We start from the raw sequence: 27877 nt of genomic DNA on the forward strand, positions 1-27877 counted from the left end.
TGCAGGACAGAAAGCACACAGGCAAGTGAGTACTGCCACAAGTCAGACAGAGTTTGAGGAAGCTGGCCAACAGCAGCAGTTCCCAGTTCAGTGGATTTTTGTTTGCAGTTTGGTTTTAGACTGACTTGAGCCAGACCCAATATTTTGTTTGCATTTCTGGTATATCTGAAGTTCCTCTGATCCTTTTCAGCTAGATCAGGGTTCTCATTAGTATTTGTGCTCACAGCAGGAAGCCATTTTCCTCAGCAACAGCTAGAGGCCAAAATGCAGATCCACTATGTTTCTGTCCCTGGGCTGGACACCCCACAACCATCATGGGCATATCCTGGAGCGGAGGCTGGAAAACCACCAGATTTCATCTCTTCATCTCAAAGCCCAGTTGTTCTTTAGATGTGGACAGATTTTGTTCAGAAAAAAAGAAGGTTGTCTTCTTTTCCCGCTCCCTTGCTGGCTTGTGCTTCCTACATACACCTCTGAGCCACGGGTTGACATCTGCCATGCAGCTGGAAAGAAAGCACAAGGGGAAAAGCACAGCAGTTGTGCTGGATGCAGAGAGGGTCTTCTGACCTTCAGAGCCAAAAAAAAAAAATGGCAAGAAGTGAGGCAGTGAACAGGGGCTGAGTGCCAAAACACCACTGTGGAACCAGCCATGCACCAGAAGCGCTGTACAGCCTGAAACCTGGTATTTTACATTTAATGTTTTCAGTACCACAAGCTTTAGAGATGGGTGAGAGACACTTGAATTAGCTGGCTGTAAAGGAATCAACTTTTGAATTTCTTAAAGCAGCGTACGCTCTGATATAAAAAACCATCTGTCCTTTGGAGAGGTAACTTTGGTCTTGAGATATGACGGCAGCACAGTTCTGGATGCTGCTGTTTCATTTATCCTCATCTGTACTGCTGACAAGAGTCTAAAAAATAACTCTTTTGTGAACTTAAATCTACATACTTAAGTCTTACAAAACCAGCATGTGTGGGCCACTCCCCTGCTGGGGCAGGACTGGTGTCCCTAATGTGGATCCAATTTAATGAGTATTCAGTGATGGAAATAACGGGAACCATCCGATGAGACACCTGAACTTAATAGACACGAATCTTTTTGTTTCCTCAAAATAATCGTTAAAGGTAGGTGCTTTGTAGCCCCAACAGATACCCCTTGCATGTGTTTGTTCCTGCAGCTTCCCCGAAGCTCTTGGGTGTCTCCAACTATTACATGGTTCACAAGGGAGACTTGCTCTATGCCACTGCGGCTCCTGGCTCCGAGCGACCGGGATGGTTTTGGCAGAGGACCAGCAGCGCCGAGCCGGGCGGAACGCTGGTGCGCGGAACGCTCGGCTCAGCTCAGCTCCGTTCCGTTTCCCAGCCGGGGGGAGCACGCCGGGGGACGGACCGCCGCGGTGGCCGCGCTGCGGGCACGATGTGGAGCCGTGTCGGTGGCTGGGGCGGTGCGGCCGGGGGCTCCTGCGGGCTCGCGGTGTGGCTTCTCGCCGGCCGGGAGGTGGTGGGGGTAGCGCGGCAGCAACGGAGCCCTTGCAGGTACAGCCGCCTCCCCCCAACCCTTCCTCGGCGGCGTGGGGGGCTTTGCCGGGACGGGGCCGTGGCCGCGGCAGGGCCGCGCTTCGCCCTTTGCCGCTGCCTCTGGAGGGATGGATGGGCTCGGCTCCCCGGGGAAAGCCGGTCCGGTTCGCCGTAGGTGGGGCCGGGGCCGCCCCAGCCTGTGCCCCAAGGGCAGGTTGTCTCCGTTGGCCTCCGCGTTGAAGGCAGGCCTCGTGTTTTAGCGGCTAGTGCCGTGACTCTGTGTTTGGACCGGGCGGGTGAGGTACGGGTGCCCCGCCGGGTATTCTCGGTGCCGCCTTCAGCTGCGCTGCTCCCGGGTACCGCGGGGTTAAACCCGCTCGGGCCGGAGGCAGGGCAGGTCCCAGTCCGTGTGTCCTGCTGGGGCAGTGCGCTACCGACACCGGTGGGCAGAAGTCCTGGGAGAGTGAAGCCCGGAAGAGGGGAGTGGTTTGGATTGAGTTTCTACCCTGAAAGAAAGTAGATTTAGATTAGATATTGGGAAACTCTTTACTGTTACGGTGGTTGGCAGAAGCTGTGGCTGCGCCATCCCTGGAGGTGTTCAAGGGTGGGTTGGATGGAGCTTTGAGCAATCTGGTCTAGTGGAAGGTGTCCCTGCCCACGGCAGGGGGGTTGGAACTAAGTGATCTTTAAGGTCCCTTCCAACCCAAACCAGTCTGTGATTCTTTGTGACCCGAGCATAATTTTACACAGCGTGTATCAGCAGAGCAGTACTGCCGGTTGGCAGAGGTACATCCCCAAAGCACTGGCTAAAAGTAGTATTTGGAAGTTTGATTTTTTTTTTTTTTTAAGATTTTAACTGCTTTTGTTACACTTTTTTTTTTTAATTTCAAAGCTCCTCAGTATTTTTGAACACGCTCCAATACTGTGATAGCCTCATGTATGAAGGAGCTTGGTTTCTTTTGTAGTTGTGTTTGCTTTCTTAAATGAGGCTTCTGAGCATAAGACAAAGCCTTAGGTGGAATATAGTAATAGAAGCTGCAGCGTACTACTGGCTTTAAATGTTTAAGGCTTGCAGTCTTGCTGTAAGCAAAGATCTCTGAATGGATAAATAGCTTTAAGGAGGATACAGCCTGAATTAATAAAATCCATGTGTTTGAAAAAGATCTGTGGAGAGCAGCTCAGTGTGAAACAGCAGGACTCCTACCAACAGTAATGTGGTTCAGAAGCTGTCGGTTCTCAGCATCAAAATTTAGGATTTAATGCTGACAATTTATAAAGTGCAGAGCAACTGAAGTAATAACATGGTGCCTGCTGAGAACAGCAGATTATTATTTTTAACAGATTATAAGTATTTTTTGGAATAGAATAATAATAATAATTATTTATTGTGTGAGGGGGAGAGGTGTGTAAAAATTCCTTCAGATCTGTTGAGGTGCTTTATTTTGAATCAAATAATTGTAATTTTTTTCTTTATTTTAGTAACTTGATGGTGACTTTTAAACAATAAATGAAGTAGTTGCAAATTTAAACATTTAAAAATTAATTTTAGAATGTTAAAGAGAACAGTTACTTGAATTTTATGGTAGTTTTTTTTCCAGGGAATGCAGTTGTATCTGTTGCAGCAGCATCCCAAGCAGCAACCTGCTGTCCCTGGCTTCACATCCTCACCTGCACCATGTCAGTTTTAGCTTCATTACAGTGATTTGGTAAACTAGGTAAAATAGCTGTTCCAGAGGGAAAACTAACTGAAAGAGCTTTTTTGTTAGTTACCGGGTTATCTTGCAGCAGGATCGATTTCCCCATATGTCTGCACAAATGCCTGGCTGTTATATCGCAGAGCATAGGGTAGGGGGATATGATCCATACTAGTGCCGCAAGTATGAAACGATGTGAAGCTAAATCTGTGTACAGTCTTTTTCCAGGTGGCTGAGAGTGATGTCTTTGTTGTCCCATTTTAAGAGTTTCAGTCAGTGTTCTGTAGTGCTCATGAATCTAAATATCAGGTACCAGTAGATTCAAACTCTTAGACTGCTACCTAATGCAGAAATACTTTAAAAGTTGTGAGTTCATAGATTAAACACAGTTTATTTGTGGAGGAAATAAAGTGTACTTGATTTTTGTGAGGAAGAAACCATAAATAGTAAGAATTTTAAATAGTGCCCTAGCCCTTCTCAGAAGTTAACAGGTACATGTCTGACATGTATTTAACATACTCAGTTTGCACTGAGGCCTAAGCAATTGTAACTGCTGGGGGGGTTTGTAGACTTACAAAATTCAGCCTCAGACCTTATTTGTAACCTCTGACTTTAATTTATCTGTTTATTTAAATTTTGTATATCATCTAGCAAAATACAGAAACTCTTCAGCACAAGCAGGGTGCTTTCTACTGAGAAAGATAAATCTACCCCTTCCAAAGACAGCACTACTGAAGAGGCATCGAAGAGCAAGGAGGATGCAGCAGAAACACCAAAGAAGAAGCTGTTAGACATTATTGGTAACATGAAGGTAGAAGTGAGCTACAGGAGGAAACTCCAACAGTTAAAAGCACAACAGATGAAAAAGCAAGCCATAAATAAGCTGGAAAGCCCAGGCAGCGAAGGTGCTGCGCTTCAGAGAACTGGAGAAGGGATCCAGGGGTAAAGTATAACAAACTTCTCTCAGCCTGTTTTATCTCCTTCTTCTTTTATTTTTTTTCCCCCAAATTGTTTTTTTCGTTATCTAAACCAAAATAAAGCATCAAATGCCATTTCCAAGCGTGGGCAATAATCTTGTAAGGGAATGTGGTATACAGATGTATATTGCATTAAATCACAGGGGAGAATCTGGGCAAAAGGTGGTGCGTACTTTCTACCAAAAGCAACCTTTTTCTTGGGAGAGGCTCTTGAAAGGTAGCAATAGCATCTGTGTTCTCCAGGCTTCACATCCAAGGAGCTATGCAGTGGTGTAGGGCTGCCATTTTCCCAGCTGTGAGAACAAGAGCTTGTTGGTGTCCTTTGGCAGTTGATGATTAGGACAACATAGGGCAAACCTGGACATCCCCCTGGCCACTCCCATTTGGGATAATGTGCAAGTGTAACTTCTGAGTTTTTAAGATATAAAAGTACAGAAATGTCAATTTAAATATATTAAGGCTTTCAAATTTTTTTTTTTTTTTGTATTTCCCTATCTGTTGTGTCTCTTACAGAGGCAGGCCTTTAAATCCAGAACTGGTCGAGGCTGCTTCTGTAGTTGCATCTTCCCTACCACTCGACAAGAAGCAGACAGAATCAGAACTACTTGCACAACTAAGACGACACGAAGAAACCACAGATAAACAGAAAAAGGGGGGAATTGTTAGCTTACGGTCTGTATATTGAATTTTATTCTCAATAATGTTTGACATTCTGATTTTGCACTATCATCTTGAAGGTGACTGGGTTCTGTCTTGGAAAGATGGTGCTAAAAGATATATTTGCAGAGGCTATCCTTGGAATTAATGATCATTGGTCTGGTTATACCAGACTCCCTAAATTTTGTCATCATTATTCTAAAATGGTTTTGCAGAAATGGAACTGTTTTCCTGGTCAGAATTATTCCTTTCTTGGACAGGCTAGCAAAATAACATTATTTATTTTTTTTATTCCAAGCTTCTGAAATTCTCACACAATGGATGGATTTGTAGATGTTTCAGACATTCTGTCTGGAGTGGTGAATTTTCATGACAGCTCTGCAGAGCAGAACTAGGGTAGCTCTGTTTATAGCCCCACCCTTCCTTTCAAAACTTTCCAGTCAACCCAAGAAACTCATCTCTTGGCTTAACTCATTTCCAGTGTGGCTTTCAAACAGATGAGAAACATTTGTTTGGAAACAGAAACAGTTGGGCATACTGCTCTTTTGGAGGATGGCTAAAGAGAGGATTTTCGTTATATCTTTTTTTTCCCAGCTAGGATTCAGATAACCACTCAGAAAATAAATTATTAAACCCAGGTAAAATGCTGAAGAGAATACTGGATCTTCAGCAGTACAGGAATGTGAAACCTTTATGGTGGTTTGCAGTCTGAACTCCAAGCTGCTTATCTAGTTTTAATTTATTCTGTGAGAATGAATTTGTCCTAAACCAGGAGTTAAGTTTGACCATGTATTATTATTATTATTATTTATAGGTTGCTCTAGGGATCAGTGGTGGAAGATGTTTGTATGTTTATCAAGGTACTTGATAGCTAACAAGCTATTGATGTTTGTGGCTGATGTTTGCCTTTTAAGTGAGTGAAAACTAAGAAAGAATGTGACAGATGATTGCAGGCAGCTTGTGCTAGATGGTTGCAAAGAGACTGGAATATATGATGCTCAGTGAATAACTTTGTTGAACAAAATGCATGTTCTTCAGAGTCTGTGAAGGGAAAAGGGAGAAACTATGCAATTTTACTTTTTAGCCTGTGTTCATGATTCCCTGCCGACTGCTAATGGTGGTAGTGGAGAGCAGAATGAAAGCATCTCCAAACTTAAGAAGTCTGTGTTATTTGAGGAGGAAGTATGGGTTTAGGTAGTACATGCAAGCATCTCTAAAGGACACACACTGTGTGTGCACTGTTTTCATAATGTCCTTTAAGCCTGAACATAGAAGATCAGAAGAAGAGGACAGAACCTTCTCTCTCCATAGGTTTTTGGAGGCAGAATTAGTAGTTTAAAAGTTAGAGGTCTGGCTGCTCTATGTAAAATTTACATGTTTCTACTTCTTTTGTGTGTGTGCAACATTACAGAAAACTTGAAGAGACCCTTCCTAATGTAGAAAATATAAATAAGGGACTATTTTATACAAAGCGTATGTTCATTAAGTATTAGTTGCTAGTGAGGTTGTGCCATCGCTTTTACTGAGGTTTTCAGAAGGGCAGAGTACAAAAATGTCTTAATAGCTGTACTGGCTGTTGGTGGCCAACTTAAACATTATTAGAACCTACTTCGTTACCTGATAAGACGTTGGAAGACTGTACTGATACTGACTGAGCTGCTGTGTGCTGTGGCTAACCTCATGTGCATCTGCATCTATTTGTTGAGGTATATTCTTCTCTAAAAGTGGTTCATCTGCCTACTGGCATCAAGGACTCGCTGTCCTTGCCACCCTGAAGCATTTGCTGTGGAAGAAGGAAGGTCCCTAAGGAAGTTACAGTCTACGCAAAAAGACTATTTTTCTCTTGAAAGAGTGTTTAAATTCTACAGAAATTTAAAAACTGAAGTCCCTGCAGCTGTATAGTGTCTCTATATAGTTGATTGATGGATTAAGATGTGCTGTTACAATATTTTATAACATGCTTGTGGATGAGTCACTATGGTTAGAAAAATGCATTTTACTCAACCAAAACCAGCCTTTTTGGTTGGCTAGGAATGCCATGGTTGGCTTGCTGTGCTTTTAGTTGGCAAGTTCTACTCTGTGGGACAGCTTTGTGCATGAGCTTGTTTCCCCCTGGGAATGTAGATTCTTTTTTCTTTTCTCTCTCTCTTTTTCCCCCCACTGTGTGCTCAGAAGTTTCATTTTCTTCCTTAATGGTTAGGTAACAGTTTGAAATTCTTACCAGTGAATGAGTTTTCAAGAAACACCAGTGACTCCTGGTGACTGTCATGACTGAAAACTTCGTTAATGGTAACCTTTCTGAGATAAATGTGGTACTTTCAGCTTCCTGCTTAGTGTTTAAAAATGTTGATTTTTAGAAGCCCAGCAACTCTCAGACTTTGTGGGCATGACTTTATGCTCCAGAATGCCTCAGTCTCACAAGGCATGAAAATGCTTTTAATGCATTAGAAAGCAATTTTATTCATACATGATTGTTTTGTGTTGAATTTTATTTGACAAGAGAACACGGGTAATTTAGCTTTTCATTTTTTTCCAGTAAAGGTTTTGCATTCAATATACTGACACACTTCAAACCCCAGTATGTATTCATTCCTCCATTACTTAAAACTATTTAAAAATGAGACACCTTCACAAGCAGTAGAGCTGTATAATGCTCAGCTGCAAAAGATTGGGGTACTGCTATTTTGATTTATGATTCATGATAAATCATATATTGTTCATATCTTTTAGTTTGTACTGTTTTCTTCTTCCCGGGATTGTGGCATGACCTCCAGAGGTCACTGTTGTATGCAGTTGTCTCATGCCTTGTTTTGTAGACAGCATGAGGACAGTGTGTTCACTAGGAGGGGAAAATATTAACAATACAGGAATTTATTTTCCTGAGTGTGGGATGAAGTTTCACTCAGTGGAAATTACAACAGCACCGTACCAAAATAAAATCTGCAGCACTACAAGCTGAAATTTCAGCTCCTGTTTTGGGTGAAGAAGAAAAGTCATTCAGAGCTTAGGCTAAAGTATATCCAAAGCTTATTTGGTCTTCATTTTTAGTATTGTAATTACTGATTGGTAATCAGGAAGGAGAGAGAATGGTGGTTGTTACAAAAGCTCTACCCCTTCCCATGTCTGGAAGGCAGAAGTATCTATGAACTTGGGTTTTTAACGTTATGGTGGAACATGAGGTAATATTGTGTAATATCTAACAACTGAAGGTACACTGGGGTTGGAGTATGACTTTGTAATCTGATGTTTTCATTACAAAAGGCATTAAAAACACCTTCGTAGTTTTAGTTAATACAGGGACAGTTTAAACGATGGAGTAATGATTGTTGCTGCCAGAAATGTTCATATACTCGCAATGGGGTGACATTAGAACTTTCCAGTGAGAAATATGATACCATTGACTGCATGTCCTGATAGCCTGGTAGCATAGCCTGTCCAGACCTACTCTGCAAAACCACAAATAAATCAAGATCAGCTGTGAGGAGAGCTATGAGCAAGCCTGATCACCCTGAAGCATGGGAACGCTCCAGCCTTTCAAGTCACAGCTGAGTCAAGCAGTTGGGCTGGACTGCATGTGGCTGACCTTAGTAATTATGTCCCCTTGACACTCAGAAGTGTGTCAAGCCTCTGGCCTAACACCAGCTCACTAATGCCAGTAGGCACTTAATAGAGAAATTTCTAGTGTGAGATACACAACAGATCTATAATTGTTTTGTCTTCAAGATTAAAATGAAAGTATTTTAAACGTGTTTTCAGGTGCCTTTCTTTCAGAGTATGTGCTTAAAGAGCTATGCTGTTCTTGTTCTGCCGTTGGAAACCACATCTAAGAGCAAGGAGAAATCCTACTGTGTTGCTGTGGCAATTAGCTTTTACAGTTTTCCAGAAGTATTTCTTGTCAGTGAAATCTCTTTTGACTTAAACTGCCAAAAACATAGTTTGGATTTCATTCAGATTTTCATCAAATGGATATTCAGTATTTTTGATTTGGCTTTTTTTTTTGCTTTTTTTGAGACCATATTTCTATCGTCTACCTTGAGCACTGCAATTTTGCATGACTGCATGTTACTGGAAGTGGTTGGCATAGAGGATAGCTGTGAGGAAGAATTACCAGCTTGGTTTTTACTAACCAACAGACTTACCAGTTAAAGTGATTAGGTGGTGGAGGCAGAAAGGTGGTGTGTTTTGCCCTTTGTTTTCAGAATGAGCTGCATAGAATGCTGGCTGAGATCAGAGCATTTGCTCTTCACGTATGATTTTGAGTACAGAATTACAAAGGAAGATGTGGTCTGTTAATGCTGTAATGTGATTACGCAATGCAACAGATTGCAGTGGATCAGGAAAGGTGACCTACTAAGTAGGGTGGCATGATTGACCCATGTCAGCTGATGTGTGAAGGCAAGCTTCCCTTCGGTCTGCAGCAGCACAGCTCTGTCCCTGGGCAGTGTTGGTTCGTGTAAAAAAAACTGGTGGGTTTTTACCTCCCTATTTCAGCATATTCCTTGTATCCTCAGTTACTTAAGCAAAACATACATAGTACACTCTGTAAATACTGGCAGGTATATGAATTTTTTCTATTGGAAACAAAATGATTTCAAAGAAAGCTTTCACTGTAGATCTAGTAGACTAAATTAGTACTTTTCATTTAATGTGTATAGAGCATAACAACTGAGGTTTAAAAAGGAAGACTTGAATGTTTGATGACTTAAAAATGGGTGTATTTTGTAAGGAATGTAAAATTCTGTCTTATAGAGGCTCATGGAGCCAATTGAGAATAGCGTTTCTGGTAATACATGTGCCAAACTTCCTTGCTTTGTTGATATGTTGAGTTTTTACATTAACATTTTTAATTTCAGCAACGTTATTTCAGAAATGGCAGTTAAAAGGCAGTCCCGAGCTCAGAGAGGTGTGAGGATATCTAGTCGCATTTCATTGGACTTTGATGAGGATGGTCAAAGAATGAAGCCTGGAAGATTTTCACCTCAGTCTTCTGATCCTAGAAGGTATTTTTGTGAGACATCTATTTCAGTGTATCATAGATAGTGAATTGTGACTTCATGTAAAGAACAAATTGGAGTGTATGCATTGAGCCATGTAGATCATGAAAAAACCTCAAAGAAGTGTCTTACAGCCAGTCATTAGAAGAATGTAACCTGCTTGCTGAAATGTTTCTGGGTAACTTCCGTGTTCTGGAACTACCAAACTGATAAGGTGTGTTAGGGAAGCATCTCTTGGGCCTCTTCAATGCTATAAGGCCAGCAAGCAGTGTTTTCTTTTCTGATGCAAAGCTTGTAGAAAGTGCAAGATGGGCTTCTTGTAATGGAAGTTGAAGGGAAGAAGTGGAACAAGATTCTTCTCCTAACCCACTTTATTTTAGATACTTTGGTCCTGAAGTTTTCTGTTATAAGCTATTGGTTTCAGGAGCAGGGGAACTGATTTTGTTATCAGCTGCTGAGTATCTCTCTAGGTGTTTTTAATCTGGGATAATTACCAGACAGAGCTGGTAAGTCACATGAAAGCAATTTTGTTACTACACTATGATTCTTGACTGATTATGAGAAATACTTTAAAGTGTTGGATTGAAAGTTTTTGAAAGTTTGAAAAGATAGAAATAAAATGGTCTGAAAGTATAAACATGAAAACCTGAGCTGTTACATGCTTGTACAGTATGTATTATTTTATATCTTTCCATGCCTTTTGACATACTGCAAAGTAAAGTGAATTGCACTTATGTTTGAGAACATTTATTAAGTTTATGATATCTGAGAATCTGTCTCGTTCTCTTTGTGTGATGAAACTGTACTGGGTATATAACTTCAGGAACAGTACCTTAAAATAGTTTTGTAATGAGCAAATTGTCTCCTGTCCTGAGTTTCCTCCTGCATCCCTGAAAATCTGATGGGTATACTTACCTGTCGATAATATAAAAAGAATGGGTTAGAAAGAATATGTAAGTTTAAATGGAGTCAGTAGATTGCAATGAAATGAGTGATGTTGCTTTATAATCATAGAATCATACAGTAGTTAGGGTTGGAAAGGACCTTAAGATCATCTAGTTCCAGCCCCCCTGTCCAACTGCCATGGGCAGGGACACCTCACACTAAACCATGTCACCCAAGGCTCTGTCCAGCCTGGCCTTGAGCACTGCCAGGCATGGAGCATTCACAACTTCCCTGGGCAACCCATTCCAGTGCCTCACCACCCTTACAGTAAAGAACTTCTGCCTTATATCTAATCTAAACTTCCCCTGTTTAAGTTTGAACCCATTACACCTTGTCCTGTCACTACAGTCCCTAATGAAGAGTCCCTCTCCAGCATCCTTGTAGGCCCCCTTCAGATACTGGAAAATATATAATAATTTGAATTAGTCACTTTAAAATTAATGTTCTTCCAAGTCCTGCTTGTATCTTTGGCCAATGGTTTTGGGAGTTACACACAGATAGGAAAATATAATCCTAAATCAGCATTCTTTTATGGCCCTGTAATTAGATTTTTCTGTGCTGAAGTAGATGTGGGGTAGTTACATCAGGATATAACAAACACAGGTTTGCAGAAATCTACGGTAAATCCAGAGATGTGAAATTTTAAGGTCAGGAAGGGCAACTAGTGGCAGAGTCACTGAATATGTAATAGCATGAAGTAGGACCTATTCAGTAGAAACCTGGAAGATTCTGTGATTAAAAGAATCATTTGTTCTAAAGTTTGGAGTGTTCTACCGTAAAGGCATTGTTTTTTCTTTGTTACTATGTATATAAAAAAACCCCTGATTACTTGTTGAACTCTTAGATTTGTAAAAACATTTCTAGCATAGGCTTATGCTAAAAATAAGTATGATTAAGAATAGGTCATCAGAGTTTAGTATTTTTATATTCAGAAGAGAGAGCATCAGGGTGATGCTGTTTAAAATGTACCTTACAGATACGCTTTAAGAGTTTGCCATGTGGCAGAGAAGGTGGCTGTGTAATCTTCCAAAAAGGCTATTTATGCCATAATGTGGGAACTGTTTGATTTAGCTGCTGCCTTTTCTCTTCCTGAATTGTGCAATATTTTTTTACAGGGAAAAAACCCAAATCACCAGATTCACTTTTTAGTTGCAACTTTGTAAAATTGCTTGAGTTCTGTGTTTGATACTGTTTAGATTTGTTCAGATTCCTCAATATTTCGGTAAAGAATGCAGATATAGTGTTTTGATTTCTGCTCATTCTTTTACACAGAAATGTTTTGGGAAGCTCTGTTACAGACGAATAACAAAGTCATAAACACTTTCTATGCTTAAAAGCCTGAGGATTTAGTGAGAGTCACTATCTCTTTTTTTTTTTTTTATTCTCTCCAGAGATCTGCTAGTTCATGAGAATATTTTGTGCTTTTAAATTTGTTATCTGGCAGTGTTGTGAAGTGTTGTGAAATACTAAATATCATTTTTCTTTTTTGTTTATAGAAGTCTCAAAGTAGGAAAGAGGCTTAATATATTCACTAAGGCTTCTACAGAAACACAAAGCGCACTGAAAACAGGTTAGTGGAAATTCAGTAATGAAAAACCCAGTGAAGCCACGTTCTGAATTTTTAAAATATCGAGAGATTCACTGTTATGAAAAAGACTTACAACCTGTGAACTTCCTGCTTTCAGACTATAAAAAAAAAAAAATGAATAATGTAACACTGAGTTTTGCTAAGCAAACTTCCATGCAGTGTCATAGGTAAATGTTTTCTGTACTAATCCAGGATATTCTGTTACTGAATCTTCAACTAGATCAGGTTGTTCAGAGCCCCATCCAACCTTAAATGTTTCCAAGGATGGGGCATCTACCACCTCTCTGGGCAACATGTTCTGGTGTTTTGCCGCCCTCATTGTGAAAAAAATCCATCCTTATATCTAGCCTCAATCTACCCTCGTTAAGTTTAAAACCATTACCCCTTGACCTGTAAAAACAGGCCCTACTAAGAAATTTGTCCTCATCTATCTTACAGATCCCTTTTAAGTATTGAAAGGCCTTAATGTCTCCCTAGAGCCTTCTTTTCTCCAGGCTGAACAACCCCAGCTCTCAGTCTTTTCCTTGTAGGACAGGTCCTCCAACCCTCTGGCCATTTTTGTGGCCCTTGTGTTGGATCTGCTTCAACAGGTCCATGTCTTTCCTGTGTTGAGGACTACAGAGTTAAATGCAGCACTCCAGGTGGGGTCTCAGCAGAGCAGAGGGGCAAAATTACCTCCCTCAACCTGCTGGCCAGGCTTCTTTTTGTTGAGCCAGTTGGCTTTCTGGGCTGTGAATGTGCACTGCCAATTCATGTCCAGTTTTTCACCACCAGCACCTCCAGGTCCTTCTCTGCAGGGCTGCTAGCAATCCCTTCATCCCCCAGTCTGTATTGATACCAGGGGTTGCCCTGACCCAGGTGTGAGGGATCTTGCACTTGGCCTTTTTGAACCTCATGGGGTTCACATGGGCCCACTTCTTGAGCTTGCCTAGGTCCCTCTGGGTGGCATCCCTTTCCTCAGGCATGTCAAATGCACCGCTCAGCTTAGTGTCATCTGCAAATTTGCTGATGATGCACTCGATCCCACTGTCTGTGTCATTGGTGAAGATATTAAAAAGTACTGGTTCCAGTACAGGACACCATCCAGACAATACGCCATGGACCACTACTAATTCCTTGTGCACCAAATACACATGCCAAAACTCATGTGAGATTAAAAAACTAACAGCAAAACAGGTATGACCCACCTTCATCTTCACTGAATGGCACAGCTCTGCAGGAGCATCCATAATGCCACGTGAGGGGGATAGCTTCCACACATGTAGATTTAGCTTTACTATAGTTGGGGTTTTGGCTAAGAGGGTGTGGTTATATCAAGCCATCTAAAGAATTCCTGCTCTCACTTTTCTTTGTGAGCAATGAAAATGTGCATTATTAGCGCTTGTCTTTAATACACTCCTTTCCCTAAGCTATTCCAAGGCCATTTAGGGGAAAAAAAACCTCCACCCAAACCTGTATTCCAGTCTGGTGACTTAGAACTATATATAAAGCTGGCAGCTGCAGAAGAAGTAGTACTCCTCTCTGCTATCTTCAAAAATGATACATATTTATTTCCGTTTCAAGAGTAGGACTGCTGGCTTTTGCCACATTCTAGCTGAGTAGTTTCCTCCTTTTTTTTCACACTTGAAACTGCAGGGAGAAGTTAATTTGGTTTCTTAATTTCTTTACTAAAATGTCACATAGTGCTATTTGCATATTTTCAAGCAGCTGTGAGCTTTCTGAATGCAGCCACTTCTGTGGTGGACTATGAAAGCTGCATATTAGAATGGAATTCAATTTGCTGGTTTTTAAGACTGTCCATTTCCTTAAAATTGTTTCATTTTACATAATAAGTGATGCAGTGTTTGTTTTTACCTATCTTGATAAATATGATGTGCAAGTAACCGGCGTTTTAATTGAATCAAATCTGCTCGGAGAACCGAACCTTCTTTTTTGCATAGCACAATGCAGACTCACTGGCACATGGTAGTCACCCTAGATAAAAAGAGATACACTTTTTTTTTTTTTTTTTAACACAAAACTGGAATGTGCACACATTGTGTAAGAGAGCCTAACAACAACATTTTTTTTGGCATTAATCTCAAGAAATACCAGTGTGATACTTAATACCTTTATGCATTTGATTCTGTTTTGGCTCATAGTAGTGGGGATAATGAGTTAAAGTGTTGTTTATACATAACAGAAAAGCAAGTTCTGTGTTACATGTTGAATATTTATTTTGAAAACCTGTATGTTCACTGGAAAGTGAATTGTCGTCCTGACAAAAAAATCATAACTGTTAACGTATCAGTAACTGTTAATGTAAAATGTCAGTATTTTTGGTTTCACAGAGGTGAAAATACAGTGTTTATCACCTTTACTGTAAGCTTAAAAAGAATTTTCTGCTCTCTTCTAATAAAAGATTTATTAGTACAACATTATTAGGTGTTCTTTAAGATGTGGACAATAATTTCATTCTGATAGGGTTTCTCATGTTGTCTCTTATCTGTATTCTATTCTTGCCTCCAGCCCTCAAATCAAAGTAGGCAGCTAGGGAATATAGTTCTGTCAATTTCCCTGCTAAATAAGAAATAATTTGCATAAGTATCTTCTGATTTAAAAGTGAGACCACTTTTCAGTATGTAAAAATATTGTTTGCCCTTTCATTTTGTTTTTTTCATAAAGGAGGGGGGAAGTTTTTTTTGACTCATTTGAGTTGTAAGCCACTAAGCCAAAGATGAAATTGTATCTTAGTTTCAAATACTTGCACTTACGAGTAGTAAAATAATAGCTCATTGGCATTGATCCACGTCAAATGGACTGTAATATTTGAATTCACATCAAGAACTCTGTTCTAAGGAGCTTGGTGTGAATTGATAACAGGGGGAGACAAGAAAACAAAGGGGAGCACAACTTAGGCCAGCTTATGAGACAGCAGCCCAAGGCACTGCCAGTGGTTCCTCCCTGTCCTCTGGTAACAGCTTGTTCCCTTCACTGCAGTGATGCTATTCAGTCTGGGCTCATGACCAGTTCTCCTGGGCGGAGGGACAGGAACTCCTGAAGAGTAACTCTGCTGCCATATGACTAGACTTTGATTTAAAAAAAAAGTATCAGGAGAGATGCATCCCTAAAGGGATTGTCTGACTCTGGGAGAATAGGAATTCAGGATTTCTCAAGCCCAGGAGACAAAAACTGAGACACTCACAAGTGTTGGGGAAAGAATTGTCATCAGTAGATTGAGTTGTCTCTCTGAAGGAGAGTATAGTCGTGAAGTACCTGAAAACTCCTGTAGTAAGCAAGATTCCTTTAGCAGAGCTCAGCAGTCAAGTTCAGAGTTTGTCATATATAGAAGTTGTGAAACACAAAAAGGAAAAAAGGTCGTGGAAAACCTAAATTTCTGTTCTGTGTGAAAGGTCTAAAAAGATATTGTCCCCTAGGAGTTCAGAGTACATTTTCATCAGGAAACTGAGACTTTAATGTACTTTCATATCAACAGAGAATTCTCATTTGAGAAAGGTGATGCTGGCATCTAAGGTAGAAAAATTTTCACAGCCAAAATAACTAACCTCTGTGAAGGTTAAAGGACTTAGTTTTCGCTAGTGAGAAGTCTTTAGCTTGCTGACAGATCTTTATAAAATTTCTTTTTTTAGTATCTTCACCAACTATCTGGGATCTGGAGTTTGCGAAGGAGGTTGCAGCAGTAACTGCACAGCCTCCCCGGAATGGTTTTGAGGAGATGATTCAGTGGACAAAAGACGGACTACTGTGGGAGTACCCAGTTGACAATGAAGCCGGTATGTGCACTGTTAACTTCTATTGTCTGTCTATATTTATCTTTTTTTTTTTTTTTTTTTAAGAATTAGAGCATGTTATGACCTCTGACTGTTTAAACGTAGCGTTTCAGCTGTGAGTCATGCATTTGAGAGTAAACAAATACAACTTTCCAAGTGTCCCAAATCAGAGCTGCTTCAGATGAACTCATTCTGGCACTCTGCAGGTGATGTCCTCCAGGTGGTTTGGCTGATCTGCAGGCTGGCTGCTGCCAAAAAGGGGGGAAGTTCCCTCCCTCCATCAGTCCTGGTGCTTTCAATACCAAAAGGCCATTCAAGTCTATTACATAATACCTTTTACTATGCAACTTCTTTGAAAAACCTGAATGGGGAATCTTAAAACTGCTGTCTGTATTTTATAATGCTGATTCTGTTCTTTGGTGTGGCTCTCAGACCAAGTGGCTAGCCGGATCCTAATCAGCTATCTGCCAGTTCCGTATCTGTGCTGGCTGAGTGTTAAAACAGTTGCTTGCTCCCTTTGTTCTGTCTGTTTCATAAGAATAAGTAGCCACAATATTAATTCACTCTGGGCATCTCCTTAACTAGACATCTTTGTGCACAGTATTTATTTTTGGTACCAGTAAAAAAAAAGAAAAAGCTCTGTGTGAAGTTAAGCCAGCAGAGAGAGAGTGAATGCTAAGGAAGGGAAGAACAACTACACAGAGCAAGTGTACGGTTAGGAAAAGGGACTTCATAACTTCAGGGAGGGCTTGGCTGTGTTGTTTTGGTTTGGTTTTTTTAAAGACTTTAAAGACATCACACAGAACTATTTTAGAATGATTCAGTCACTGAAAGCAAGACAGGTTAGCATCTGAAGCTGGGAGTCTTTGAAAATCTGTCCTATACTGAGTTGCAAATTGCATAATGTGGTTCATTGTTTCTTAATGTTTCTTCTCATCCTATTTTGGCAGTTTCTTCACAGAATTTAATCACTGCTCCCAGAATTGATCAGTTCCATCATGTGGCAATCTGAGTGTACTCTAGTCGTGTTTTTGCAAGCTGAAAACCATTGTGGCTAATGGTTTTTCTGTTGTTGTAATGTGGCTGGAACCCTGCTGTCTGGGGCCGTAAGCTGACAAAGTGTCTTTGGCGGCCAGTGGTTTTTCTCTTGCAGCAATGCGGCCGGAACCGTGCTGTCTGGGATGGGGTGCCGAATGGACAAAGAGTCTTTACATATATTTAAACAAGAGTCTTTATTGATTTGTCTACAAAGACTGGTCATGTGGAAAATTCCAGTGGAATGTTCTAACATCTATCACCTCTCAGGCTGAAATACCAGGACAGTAAATTCCAGCGTATCAGAATGCCAGCCACAGGCCGCTAATCAGATCAGGTGTGTCAAAAGCTTGAGAACCTCGCTCCAATTATATCAATGTACTATAATTTTAGTGGCTCTGCAAAAGAAAGATGCCCCTTCCTGCTGTTAATCTTGCAGTTCGTACCAGTCATCTCCCTCAATAGGAGGACATGATCTCAGCTTGTTCTCTATCAACAAATGTGTGGATTTTCTTTTATGCCACAAACATGTGTAAGTCTTCTGTTGAAGAAACATGTATATTCAACGCCTTTAAAGTTTTAAATGAAAGAAGACTGCTTATAACTGGTTTACTTGGCTTCAGAGCATCTCTGGTGTTCTTGTTGGAATGCTTTACCGAGGTACTGTGCTGTGCTTTGAGATAGCAGGCAAGGTCAAGATTTTTTAGAACCTCTCTGGCCTTGGTGTGAGTATCTGAAGATGTGGCTAGACATACTGGCTTGCTGCAGTGGCCAGTAGCAGTCTTCCCCCACCACCCCACTGCCCTGTTGTTTGTTCCTGCCTGCATGACCTTTTCCTTACCTGATGCAGTTAAAGGCAGAAAACTGCCTTTTTTTTGCTCCATCTCCCTGATCTCTGATTAATCTTTACCAAATCAGCAAAACATTGGTATAGCATGCATAAAATTGTTCTCACTCCTCCTTCATTCTGCTTGCCTCTTCTGCTTCTAGTATCTTTAGTTCTGCTCCATGACTTGCCATAGAATCATAGAATGATTAAGGTTGGCAAGTACTTTAAGATCATCCAGTTCCAGCCCCCCTGCCATGGGCAGGTACAACTCACACTAGACCATGTTGCCCAAGACTCTGTCCAACCTGGCCTTGAACACTGCCAGGGATGGAGCTTTTATCTTTATAGCATGTCAGCAGCACTCCCTACAAGGATGGACACACAAATTTGAGATACTATCTTTAAGGCAAGGTTGACCATGTCTTGGAAGGGTTAGTGTTTTAACTAGAGCAATTCCCCAGACTTTCTGCATTGTAGTATGTGGGGGATTGGAAATAGGATATTGGGAATGAGTGACTTCTTGCTTTGAGGTTGATGAAGAAAACCTTTTCTGTTAGACTCCCGCCATGCATGTTCTTTCAAATCAGGTTTCTGAGGACAGTGCAAGAGAGGTTGAGGGACAGATGGTTCTTCCCATGCAGTGGAAGTTATGGCTTGCTGGGGGTGGGGGGAATTGTGCGAGCATATCTCATCTAATCAATTCCTACCGGAGGTTTCAGCCTCTGATGCTTTGGGCAGTTGTATATTTTTTGTGATGCACACTTCTTTTTTTTTTTTTTGTGGACTGAAATACATGAAATATGTGGTCTAACTGAAATGTTTGGGCTTAACCCTTCATCCCCAAACCATATACCACGTGTTTGAATGTATCATGTGTTTGACAAATGGGAGATGAAAATACACAATGTAGTATTTCCTTCTGACCTACATATCAATGGTTTAATCTCTTTCAGGTTAGAGATAAAATTTGGTGAAATTATTAATGAGACATAATCTCTCCTGATACTCTGTGTCCCAAAGAGAAGACCATCTAGAGGGCCAAATTTTACTGGCAGCATTATGTAGGTTGTTGCAGTAGTGAGTTCATTGGTTTAGTTTTCTTGGATTTTTGTGACCAGAAAAAGTATGGAAATCTGGAAAAGATGTTAGCTTGTGAAAGCAACCAGCAGCATCCAGGTACGGTGAGATTCCACTGGGGAAAGTCAGTGTGGGTGGCATCATGAAAGGATCATTCCCCAGTGTGCTCAGCACTGGTGAGGTTGCACCCTGAATCCTGTCAAGATTCTGGACGAGTTCTGGACCCTTCATTACAAGACAGATGTTGAGTTGCTGGAGGTCCAGAGAAGGGCAACAGAGCTGGTGAAATAGTGCAGACTTAATGAATACAAGCTGAGAGACTTCTCCATCCCAGAGATGTGCATCATTTCTTCTGAAACTGTTGAAGCTCTAATGCAGGAGGAAAACTAGGACCGGCATGGATTAATTACCTCAGTTTTAGTAGTCCTGATTTAATGTTGCCAGATAATACATCCTAGCTAGTTATAAAAAACATATACACTTATGTCTGTGGTGTAGATTTGCCAGTCTTGTAATCTGAAAATTATATGTCTAATAATAGGTTTTTACTTAAAGCTGCAAATGTCATTTACAAATTTAGGGTCAAATAAAAATTTTCACATACCTCTAACTGAAGAAAAATCAGTTGCAAATCCCAGTTTACTTTGGGTTTTTTTTGTCTCAGAATTGGGAACTGCGAAAGCAGCCGATTTACGTAGGGATTTGTAGACACAAATTGTGTCTTTGTCATGTCTTTGGCATCATAGTGTGAACAACAGCAAGGGAAATCCACAGGACAGAGAACAAAAATTCACCATAGTATCTGAGCTGTGCTTGTTTAGAGATCTACAATAATCTCTTGTTCTGTGGATGCTTTTGAATGCATCATCCTTTGCTCTGGTTGCAACTTAAAAGTAGCAGCTGGTGAGCTACGTGACATTTTTACGTCAGCATACACTCAGAGGTTCAGAAAGTGTTAGGAAAACAGCTTTCTGAGCCCCTTTTGGTAACAATAGGATGTTAAAACCATGACTTGGAATGAACATGGAAGTGTGTTCGCTGTTCAGTATTAGATCCTTCATGAGGTTGCCTCATTTGTTCAAGACTAGCTTGTATACTTTAACCTTCTGCAGAATTTAGGCAATCAGTATTTCCATAAAGCATTTATGAAGAAGGTGTCCCTGATGTAAAAGGTGGTACCCATGATGAATCAAACTCTTCACATATTGAACAAACTGGGTTTTAGCAAGAAGATTGATTTATTTTGTTAATTATTCCCCCTGCTTCTGCCCTGGCATCAGCTTTCAGCAAGACTACCAGCCAGGGAGTTGAGGTAGATACTGTTATAAATGAGAGCACAAAATGGGAGTAATATGCTAGACAGGACTGCGATAATGCTGACATGTTTTGTGTGATTTCAGATTATTTGCTAACTGTAATTCTTTTTAACTTTGTTAAATTGGCTGTTATGATAATAACTTCGTCCTTTTTTGTCTCTTCTCTTAGGGATGGAAGATGATGCTGAATTTCATGAACATATCTTTCTGGAGAAACACCTCAAAGACTTTCCCAAGCAAGGACCTATTCGCCACTTCATGGAACTAGTCATCTGTGGGCTTTCGAAAAACCCACACCTGAGTGTTAAACAGAAGATTGAACATATTGAGTGGTTTCACAAGTATTTTGAGGAAAAGCAGGAATATCTTAAAGACATTTGAGCCTTGGGAAAGTGTTTAACCTTGAACTAAAGAATCATTACATCAAAATTGACAATTTCTTATAATGGAAGTACTGTCAGTGCAGAGTAATCATGTGACCTGGAAACTGTATTTTAAAGAATAAACTGAAAGGTCATACTTTCAGGTGTGCATGTCCATGTATGTGTCGGTATTTTTTACGACAACTGAAGGAACTGCAAAGTATGGCTTTTGTAGAATGTGCATTTAAAGTTTAGTTTACCAAAAATTGTTGTAATTTAAACACAAAACTCATCTTCCGACCATATAAAATACTGGGTCTGACTCCACTTCTACACCCTTCGCACTTGTGCGTATCTTAACAGGTTTGATCACTTTTCCCATTCTGGAAAACGTGCAATGCTTTCCTTTTTAACTCCTGATGAGGCTCTAATTTTGCAAAGCTGTTACTGAGATAGTAACAGTTTGTTTTGCTAATTCATGAAATACACTTATTTGGATGGCATTAATCCTTTCTATCCTCCTTTCACTAATTGTCTTTATTGGTTCATTTAAAAATTTTTGGTAATGAGTAAGTCATTTGAATTGAATGTTTGTTAGGTCGTCTGCTTAATGAAAAGGCTATTACATTCACAAGATGTGTACACAGCATAATACTGCTGAGTTACATAAAACAGTATGGGAAGTCTCTCCTACCATCCATACATCCATGACCAGCTTCCCATCTGTATTTGTTTAAAAATGGGTCTGGTTGTCAAATAATCCATAAAGTTCTGTTTCATCAGAGCAAGCAGTTTCATGATTGCTACAGTGTTTGGAGCTGAGGCCTTATCTCCTTCATCTGCAGGGCTAGAAAGAGGACTTGATGTTGCTGGCAAGGAGAGTTGTTGCCTTCTGATTGCTGTCACATGATACCACTGCTGTTTTCTGTCTAGTTCTCTGATGCTGGTGAAGTAACTTCATATTTTCTAGCTGATCCTTTATTCTAATTAAATGTGTGGCCCTTTGTGTCTATTAAGCAATTGCAGTATATTTTATCTCAGTCTTTAGCTAAACTTTCATCCAGAATTGCTCACTCAGCCATTGAGAATCCTGGATTACTTCTCGCTTCTTAACTTTCCAGAGCATTTCCAGACTTGCATATTGTGTTCTTGTTCTCTTGCATTCATTCCAAACACTTTAGCAGCTCTTGGCCCTATAAATAAAGCTGTCTTTTTCTCACATTTCCTTGCAACTCAAGCAGGAAGGAGGAAGTTATGGAATGAAGGTAAAACACTTGGCTTCATAGGCAAACTGATTTTAAAAGCAGAATTGCAAGAAAGCAGATGAAGAACAAAGAGCTGGCCTCTTTTTGTGGGTTGAAATATTACCGCTGTGTTCTGCTCATCTGCAGGACGTGAGTTTGCCTGTCTGGCAAAGGGCAAGACTTGAGCAGTGGGAAGGAAAAGCAGTTTCTTGACTTCCTAGCTGTAAGAACAGCAAGGTTCAAGTCCTGCAGAAATGCTTAGAGACCTGCTGGCTTTGGAAAGGAGAGTGAGAGTTATATCAAAATATCCCCATTTATTACTAGGATAATTTTTAGTTTTTGGTTCAAGGCCCAGATGTGTTTTATTTCAAAAATACTGTTCTTCCCAGATTGCCACCAAACTGTGCTGCACAGCTGGTGTTATGCTGTATTTCAAGCCTTCTCTAAAACAGGTACAGTGACTTAGAATTCACCACAGGCTTTTACAAATACACAGGCTGTGTATTTGCATCTAACATGTTCTGATATGAAAGACGGGACGCTCAGAAGCTTGGACCTTAATGGAAGAGTTTTGGAAGCTGTGTATGGAAGTGCTGAATTTCACAGCACTGGGAGTGAAGTCAATGTTATTGTTTAAACAGATTCATTAGGAGGTCAGTACTTCGACAAGCTCTTAACGAGAGCTCTTAGTACTTAGGATCTTTGGAAAGCTGTAGTAATTCCTACTTAGATGCTTAAATATAGATTTGAGAGTTAATACTTGGCAACAGGATTTGAATAATCAAACCTAGCTGCACATATGTATGGATGCTGACTGGGACTGCTCAAGGCACATTAAGAGAGCCCAAGTGGCAGGGCTTTTATGTGTGTGGGTTTTTTGTGGTATATGCTTCTTGGTAGCAGGCTTGCAGGCATTTAAGGTGTTGCTTACAGATGAGTCACTTAGAAACATAAAAATCACCCCTTTCCTGTTGCAGCCTAGAGGATAAAAGCTGTCTGTCACTGTTCAGAGTGCAGCCAGTGCTGCAGCTAGTGATTCCCACACTGGAGTCATTCAGGCTTTTCTTATGATGGTTGGTTTTCCCCTCTTGTAACTGGTTAGGTGGATTTACGCATAACTTAACGGACTCAGCGTTGGGATCTGTTCAAGGCAAAATAGCATTTGTTGTGTTCTGTGGTCTTATGTTTTCTTCTCTATGCATGAAGCTGAGGTCTTGTTAATGTGCTGCTAATGCTATACCTCTGTGACACCCACACTGGAAAGCTGTCTGGCTTTCCTGGGGAGGGGCTGGGGCAGTTGACTCTGCCCTGAGAAGAGCAAGAAGATGGAGCAAACTGACCTGGAGCCCTAATTGCAGTGAACCCTGTCTATGTGTGACTTCTAGGTGACAGTTTTTTATCTTGGGTGGCTACAATGGATACGTAACAGAACATCTAACCAAGCAGGGATGGCTGACCTACTACTGCAAAGCTGCATGCAAAGGCACAAGAGACACACTGTTGGCCGTGGTGGTAGCTGCTGTTAGCAATTTGAATGATGGGCATGGCTTCCCCAGCTGAGCTGCTACCCTGTGAATAAGTCCAACTCCTTTTCCTCACTTTTTCATCACACCCTTGTAGCCTCAATTTTTCACCCATCTGGTGCTACAGCAGTGGATCTCTGGCCATCTCAGAGGAGATGGAGGCACTGGTGCAGGTGGTAGGCCTGGCGGAGGGCAGTGACTCCGTGTTGGCAGAGTGAGGGAATAAAGCGGGGACTGAAAGGGGCCCGTATAATTCGTGAAGGTGTAATGGAGGTGTTAGTTGATGAGAAGCTCAGCACGACCCAGCAGTGTGCGCCTGCAACCCAGAAAGCCAACTCTGTCCTGGGCTGCATCAAAAGGAGCGTGACCAGCAGGTCAAGTGAGGTGATTTTGCCCCTCTACTCTGCTCTTACGAGATTACACCTGCAGTACTGTGTCCAGCTCTGGGGGCCCCAACACAAGAGGGACATGGACCTGCTTGAGTGAGTCCAGAGGAGGGCCATGAAGATGATGAGAGGGCTGGAGCAACTCTCCTATGGACACAGGTGGGGAGAGTTGGGCTTGTTCAGCCTGGAGGAGAGAAGGCTCCAGGGAGACCTTAGAGCAGCTTCCAGTACCTAAAGGGGCCTACAAGAAATCTGGAGAGGGACTTTTTGCAAGGGCATGTAGTGACACGACAAGGGGGAATGGCTTTAAACTGAAAGAGGGGAGATTTAGATTAGATATTAGGAAGAAAGTCTTTACTTTGAGAGTGCTGAGGCCCTGGCACAGGTTGCCCAGAGAAGCTGTGGCTGCCCCGTCCCTGGCAGTGTTCAAGGCCAGGTTGGATGGGGCTATGAGCAACCTGGTCTAGCGGAAGATGTCCCCGCCTGTGGTGGGGTGTTAGAACTGTACGATCTTTAAGGTCCTTTCCAACCCAAACCAATCTATGACCCTACAAAGCAACTGTGAATGTTTGCTCCCCAGCGTGGTGTTAGGAAGAAGCTGGAGGAATGACTGTATGGATCGGTTGCAAGATTATCTGTGCTGGAATTGCAGCCCTAGCAACCAATTACGCTGTGGATTTGATGTGGCCTGTGCCGCACGAGGGGTTGTGCTCCTTGAACACTTACCCGAGCAGTGGAAGAAGGATGGCCATGGCTTAATTTCCGCCTTCTGACCTGGCAGAGGAGCTTAAAGGAATGGAATGCATAGGGAGGAAAATGCTGTGTGTGTTCCCACCTGCAGGTGGTTTTTGCTTAAACCATGTATTTTTAAATGAAGAGGAGCATTAAAGGAGTCCTGGAGTGCTACTCAGGTCCATTTTCTTTCAGCGCCTACAGAGATCATAAAATTCCAGCATGAAAATAACTCCTCATCGGAAGCTTGTGCTTGAAAAGCCTGAAGCATCATGGCGTTTGTGTAAGAGGGGCCACGGGTTTGCTTTCAGTGAGGATGTAAAAGCAAATAGTCTCGTTTTAGTTGGGTTTGTGACCGTTGCTTAGCAAGATGATATTCATGGACAGAGTGTGATGACTTCTGAGATTGCTGCACCCAGTTTTCACTGTGTTCACACCCACAGGTGTTTTGGAAGTTCATCTGCCACTGAGATGTTTTCCAGGGGGACCCAAGGAAGGTGTAAATCCCACCCTGCGGAGTTGGCTGCAGCACTCTGGTCTCATGATCTCCACAAGATGTCAGTGTAGATTTATGGGATTAGATATAAAATCCTTGTGCTGTTCCCCCCACCCCGGCAGATTAAAGCAAAAACTGTTCAGAGTTGCACAACAGGTCTCATTGTGCTTTGTAATGGGTCACCCACGGACGAGCAATGTGGCGAGTGCTGGCATCCAGGGAGGAGCGTGAGTGACACCCCAAAATGGGAGCGGAGCTGCTGGCAAAAAAGGGCAACCCTTTGCTCATATCAAGGTGCCCTTAATCCCTTGGGGACAAGTTGCATATATGTAATATGCAATATCTCACTTATGCAATAGTGCTCTATATCTTACTCAGAGGAAAACTGGAAGCCTGAAGTAAAACTAAAGGACCAGGCTGAGTTGCAGGAAGGAGCTGAGGGTGATTGGGTCAATTAATGTATTGAAGAAGCTTAACTGGTGGTAGATCCAAAGGTTGCTTTGTTTCTTTACAAACAAAATGTGGTCTTGTAGTGTTGAGCAATGAGCTGTGGCCCTGCAAAGAAACCAGGACACAGCGTCCAATGCAGGGGAGTTCCCCTTCACCTTTTAGTTCTTTTGCATAGCAGTCCCTGCCCATCAGAGAAACTTCTCAATGCCTTTTGAGATGGATTCAGATGGATGTCAGCAACAGAGGTGTTTTTCCATTGAAGAAGATTCTCTGAAGTGCTGGTGGTGGAGGCGCTGATCCAAGCCAGGTCTGGCTTTGTTTGGGAGGGAGTTTCCCCAGCCATATTGCTTCTCACTTTCTGAGAGTTTATTATATGGTGAGGCTTCTTTTAGGTCACAATAGTCTACTGTTAGTCTCCACTCTTTGTTAGGCTTTAGTACTGGCCATATGGGGCTAGTAAAGGGTGAGCAGGTGAGTCCTGATGATCACTCCTTGATTCCAGTCAACAGATCAGTTTATGGATGGGAATCAGGGAGACTTGGTGTGATCTTGCTATTGTTGATCCGATGATGTCGGTATTGCCACTTTATTCCCCAAAACAGGCTGGGCTTCTCCATGCCCCTGTGCTGTCCAGCCTCTCCTGGGACTATGCTGCCCTGGGATTTGCTGGGCCAACTGAAGTTCCCCTGGGCTGCAGCTCCCAGCAGCTCTGGCCATGGTGAGGAAAAGAGTCAGCGTGGCCAGCAGCCATAGGCATGTTTCCCAGACAGCTTCCCTCTCTGCTCCTTTGCACTTGTCCCCATTCTCCCAGTGAAAGTCAAGAGCAATGCAGCCCCTGTCTTTCTTTGCAGCTGGGACTGTGGTTACCTCCATGCACTGGGTGCTGGCCTGGTGTCGGTGGCCCTGCTCCCACCACTGCGCTGTGCGATGATTTATGTGTGAAAGCCGAGCAATGATACATTTGTGGTCCCCACCACTGCACCCTGTCACCCGCGGGGGGGGCAAAAGGTGACGGTATTTGTCAGCAGTGGCAGAAATAGCCCCGTTTCAGATTTCACTGGGGAAGTGGGGAGGCGGGGAAGGAGATCAAGACCCATGTGATGCTCAGCCCTGTCCACAGGCCTGCCTTGCCACCAGCACAGAAAAACAGTGCCTTGTGTTCCGTATGGGCAAACATTTGCCCACCTAAATCTGAGTCAGAGGATTTGCATTGTGCAGACCAGCTGGAGATGGGGATGCAAACTCCCTCTCCCCTTGGTGCGTTATGTACCAGCTCACCCATGGGACAGCCAAAATGACTTTCTGGGATCAAGGGGTTCCTGAAGAAGTCACTTGTGTTTTCCTGCCCTCCACACCATGGCAGTCGCTGGGTTCTACTTTAAAGAGGTATTTTTCTGCTGGCAAATGGATTTTGCCTGTTCAAGGCTGGACTCTGCCAGCATACTTGCCCCTGGCACAGGCTTGGGATGTGCTCCTGGGCTGCCCAGGACAGGGGATGCCCTGCAAAGCCAGGCAGCTTTCAAAGGCAAGGGATAATCTTCAGAGCTGATTTCTAAATAGAATCCTGATGCTCAGCACACTGCAGCTGCACTGGGTAAGGGAAAAGGTGCAGACAAAACAGCCACCTCGATTTAAGGGCAAAGCTGTGAGCTGGTTCCTCAGGTTAGTGATTACCCCCTGAAATCAATGGGATTGCTCAAGCGAATTGCCATGTTGGCTATAAGAAGACTTTACTGTGAACTCACCACAAGCCTCCCTGGTGAGGGGATGTTTGCTTAGTGCTTTCCAAGGTGAAAAATGGAACTGGAGGCACATACCTAGAGCTGCTCCTTAAAACCTCCCAGTCCCTTAGACCAGGCTTTACTCCATTTTATATATATATGTATTTATATATTTATATATATATTAGATATATATATTAGATATATATATTAGATATGATGGCCATAACATAGCAGCAAATGCAAAATTGTTTTATAAAATTGGATTTTATAAAGGTGGATTTATAAGCCCACAAGCTGTAAGACAAAAAGGGGGAAAATAAAAGGAAAAGGAGAAAGATAAAATATAAGGAATACTTCAAGTTTAGCCCAATTTTAAGCTAAAAATGAATGTTTTGGCAGTGTTGCTCTCAGTGTGACCAGTGGCTGTGTTTTGCTCAAAAAGGCCCTGGCATCACTGACTTTAAAACCCTGGGAAACATTGAAATTATTGGAAGTTACTTTTTCCCCCCTCTCTCCTAAAAGCAACTTAATATTGCAGCTTTTTGAAAAGGGTTATTTTA

General features: G+C 41.9%; 1 protein-coding gene across 1 annotated transcript; it reads left to right on the forward strand.

The window, feature by feature from the left end:
* The first annotated feature begins 1198 nt into the window (after window positions 1–1198).
* On the forward strand, window positions 1199–20939 carry MRPS31 (mitochondrial ribosomal protein S31). Its single transcript, XM_065678336.1, has 7 exons — window positions 1199–1536; window positions 3864–4154; window positions 4703–4861; window positions 9700–9846; window positions 12282–12355; window positions 16003–16146; window positions 20570–20939. Exons 1-7 carry the CDS (start codon window positions 1214–1216, stop codon window positions 20779–20781), a joined length of 1350 nt encoding a protein of 449 aa, XP_065534408.1. The 5' UTR covers window positions 1199–1213; the 3' UTR covers window positions 20782–20939.
* The last annotated feature ends 6938 nt before the right edge of the window (window positions 20940–27877 follow it).

The sequence above is a fragment of the Lathamus discolor genome, chromosome 4 (genome assembly GCF_037157495.1).
Source record: "Lathamus discolor isolate bLatDis1 chromosome 4, bLatDis1.hap1, whole genome shotgun sequence".
Taxonomy (NCBI): domain Eukaryota; kingdom Metazoa; phylum Chordata; class Aves; order Psittaciformes; family Psittacidae; genus Lathamus; species Lathamus discolor.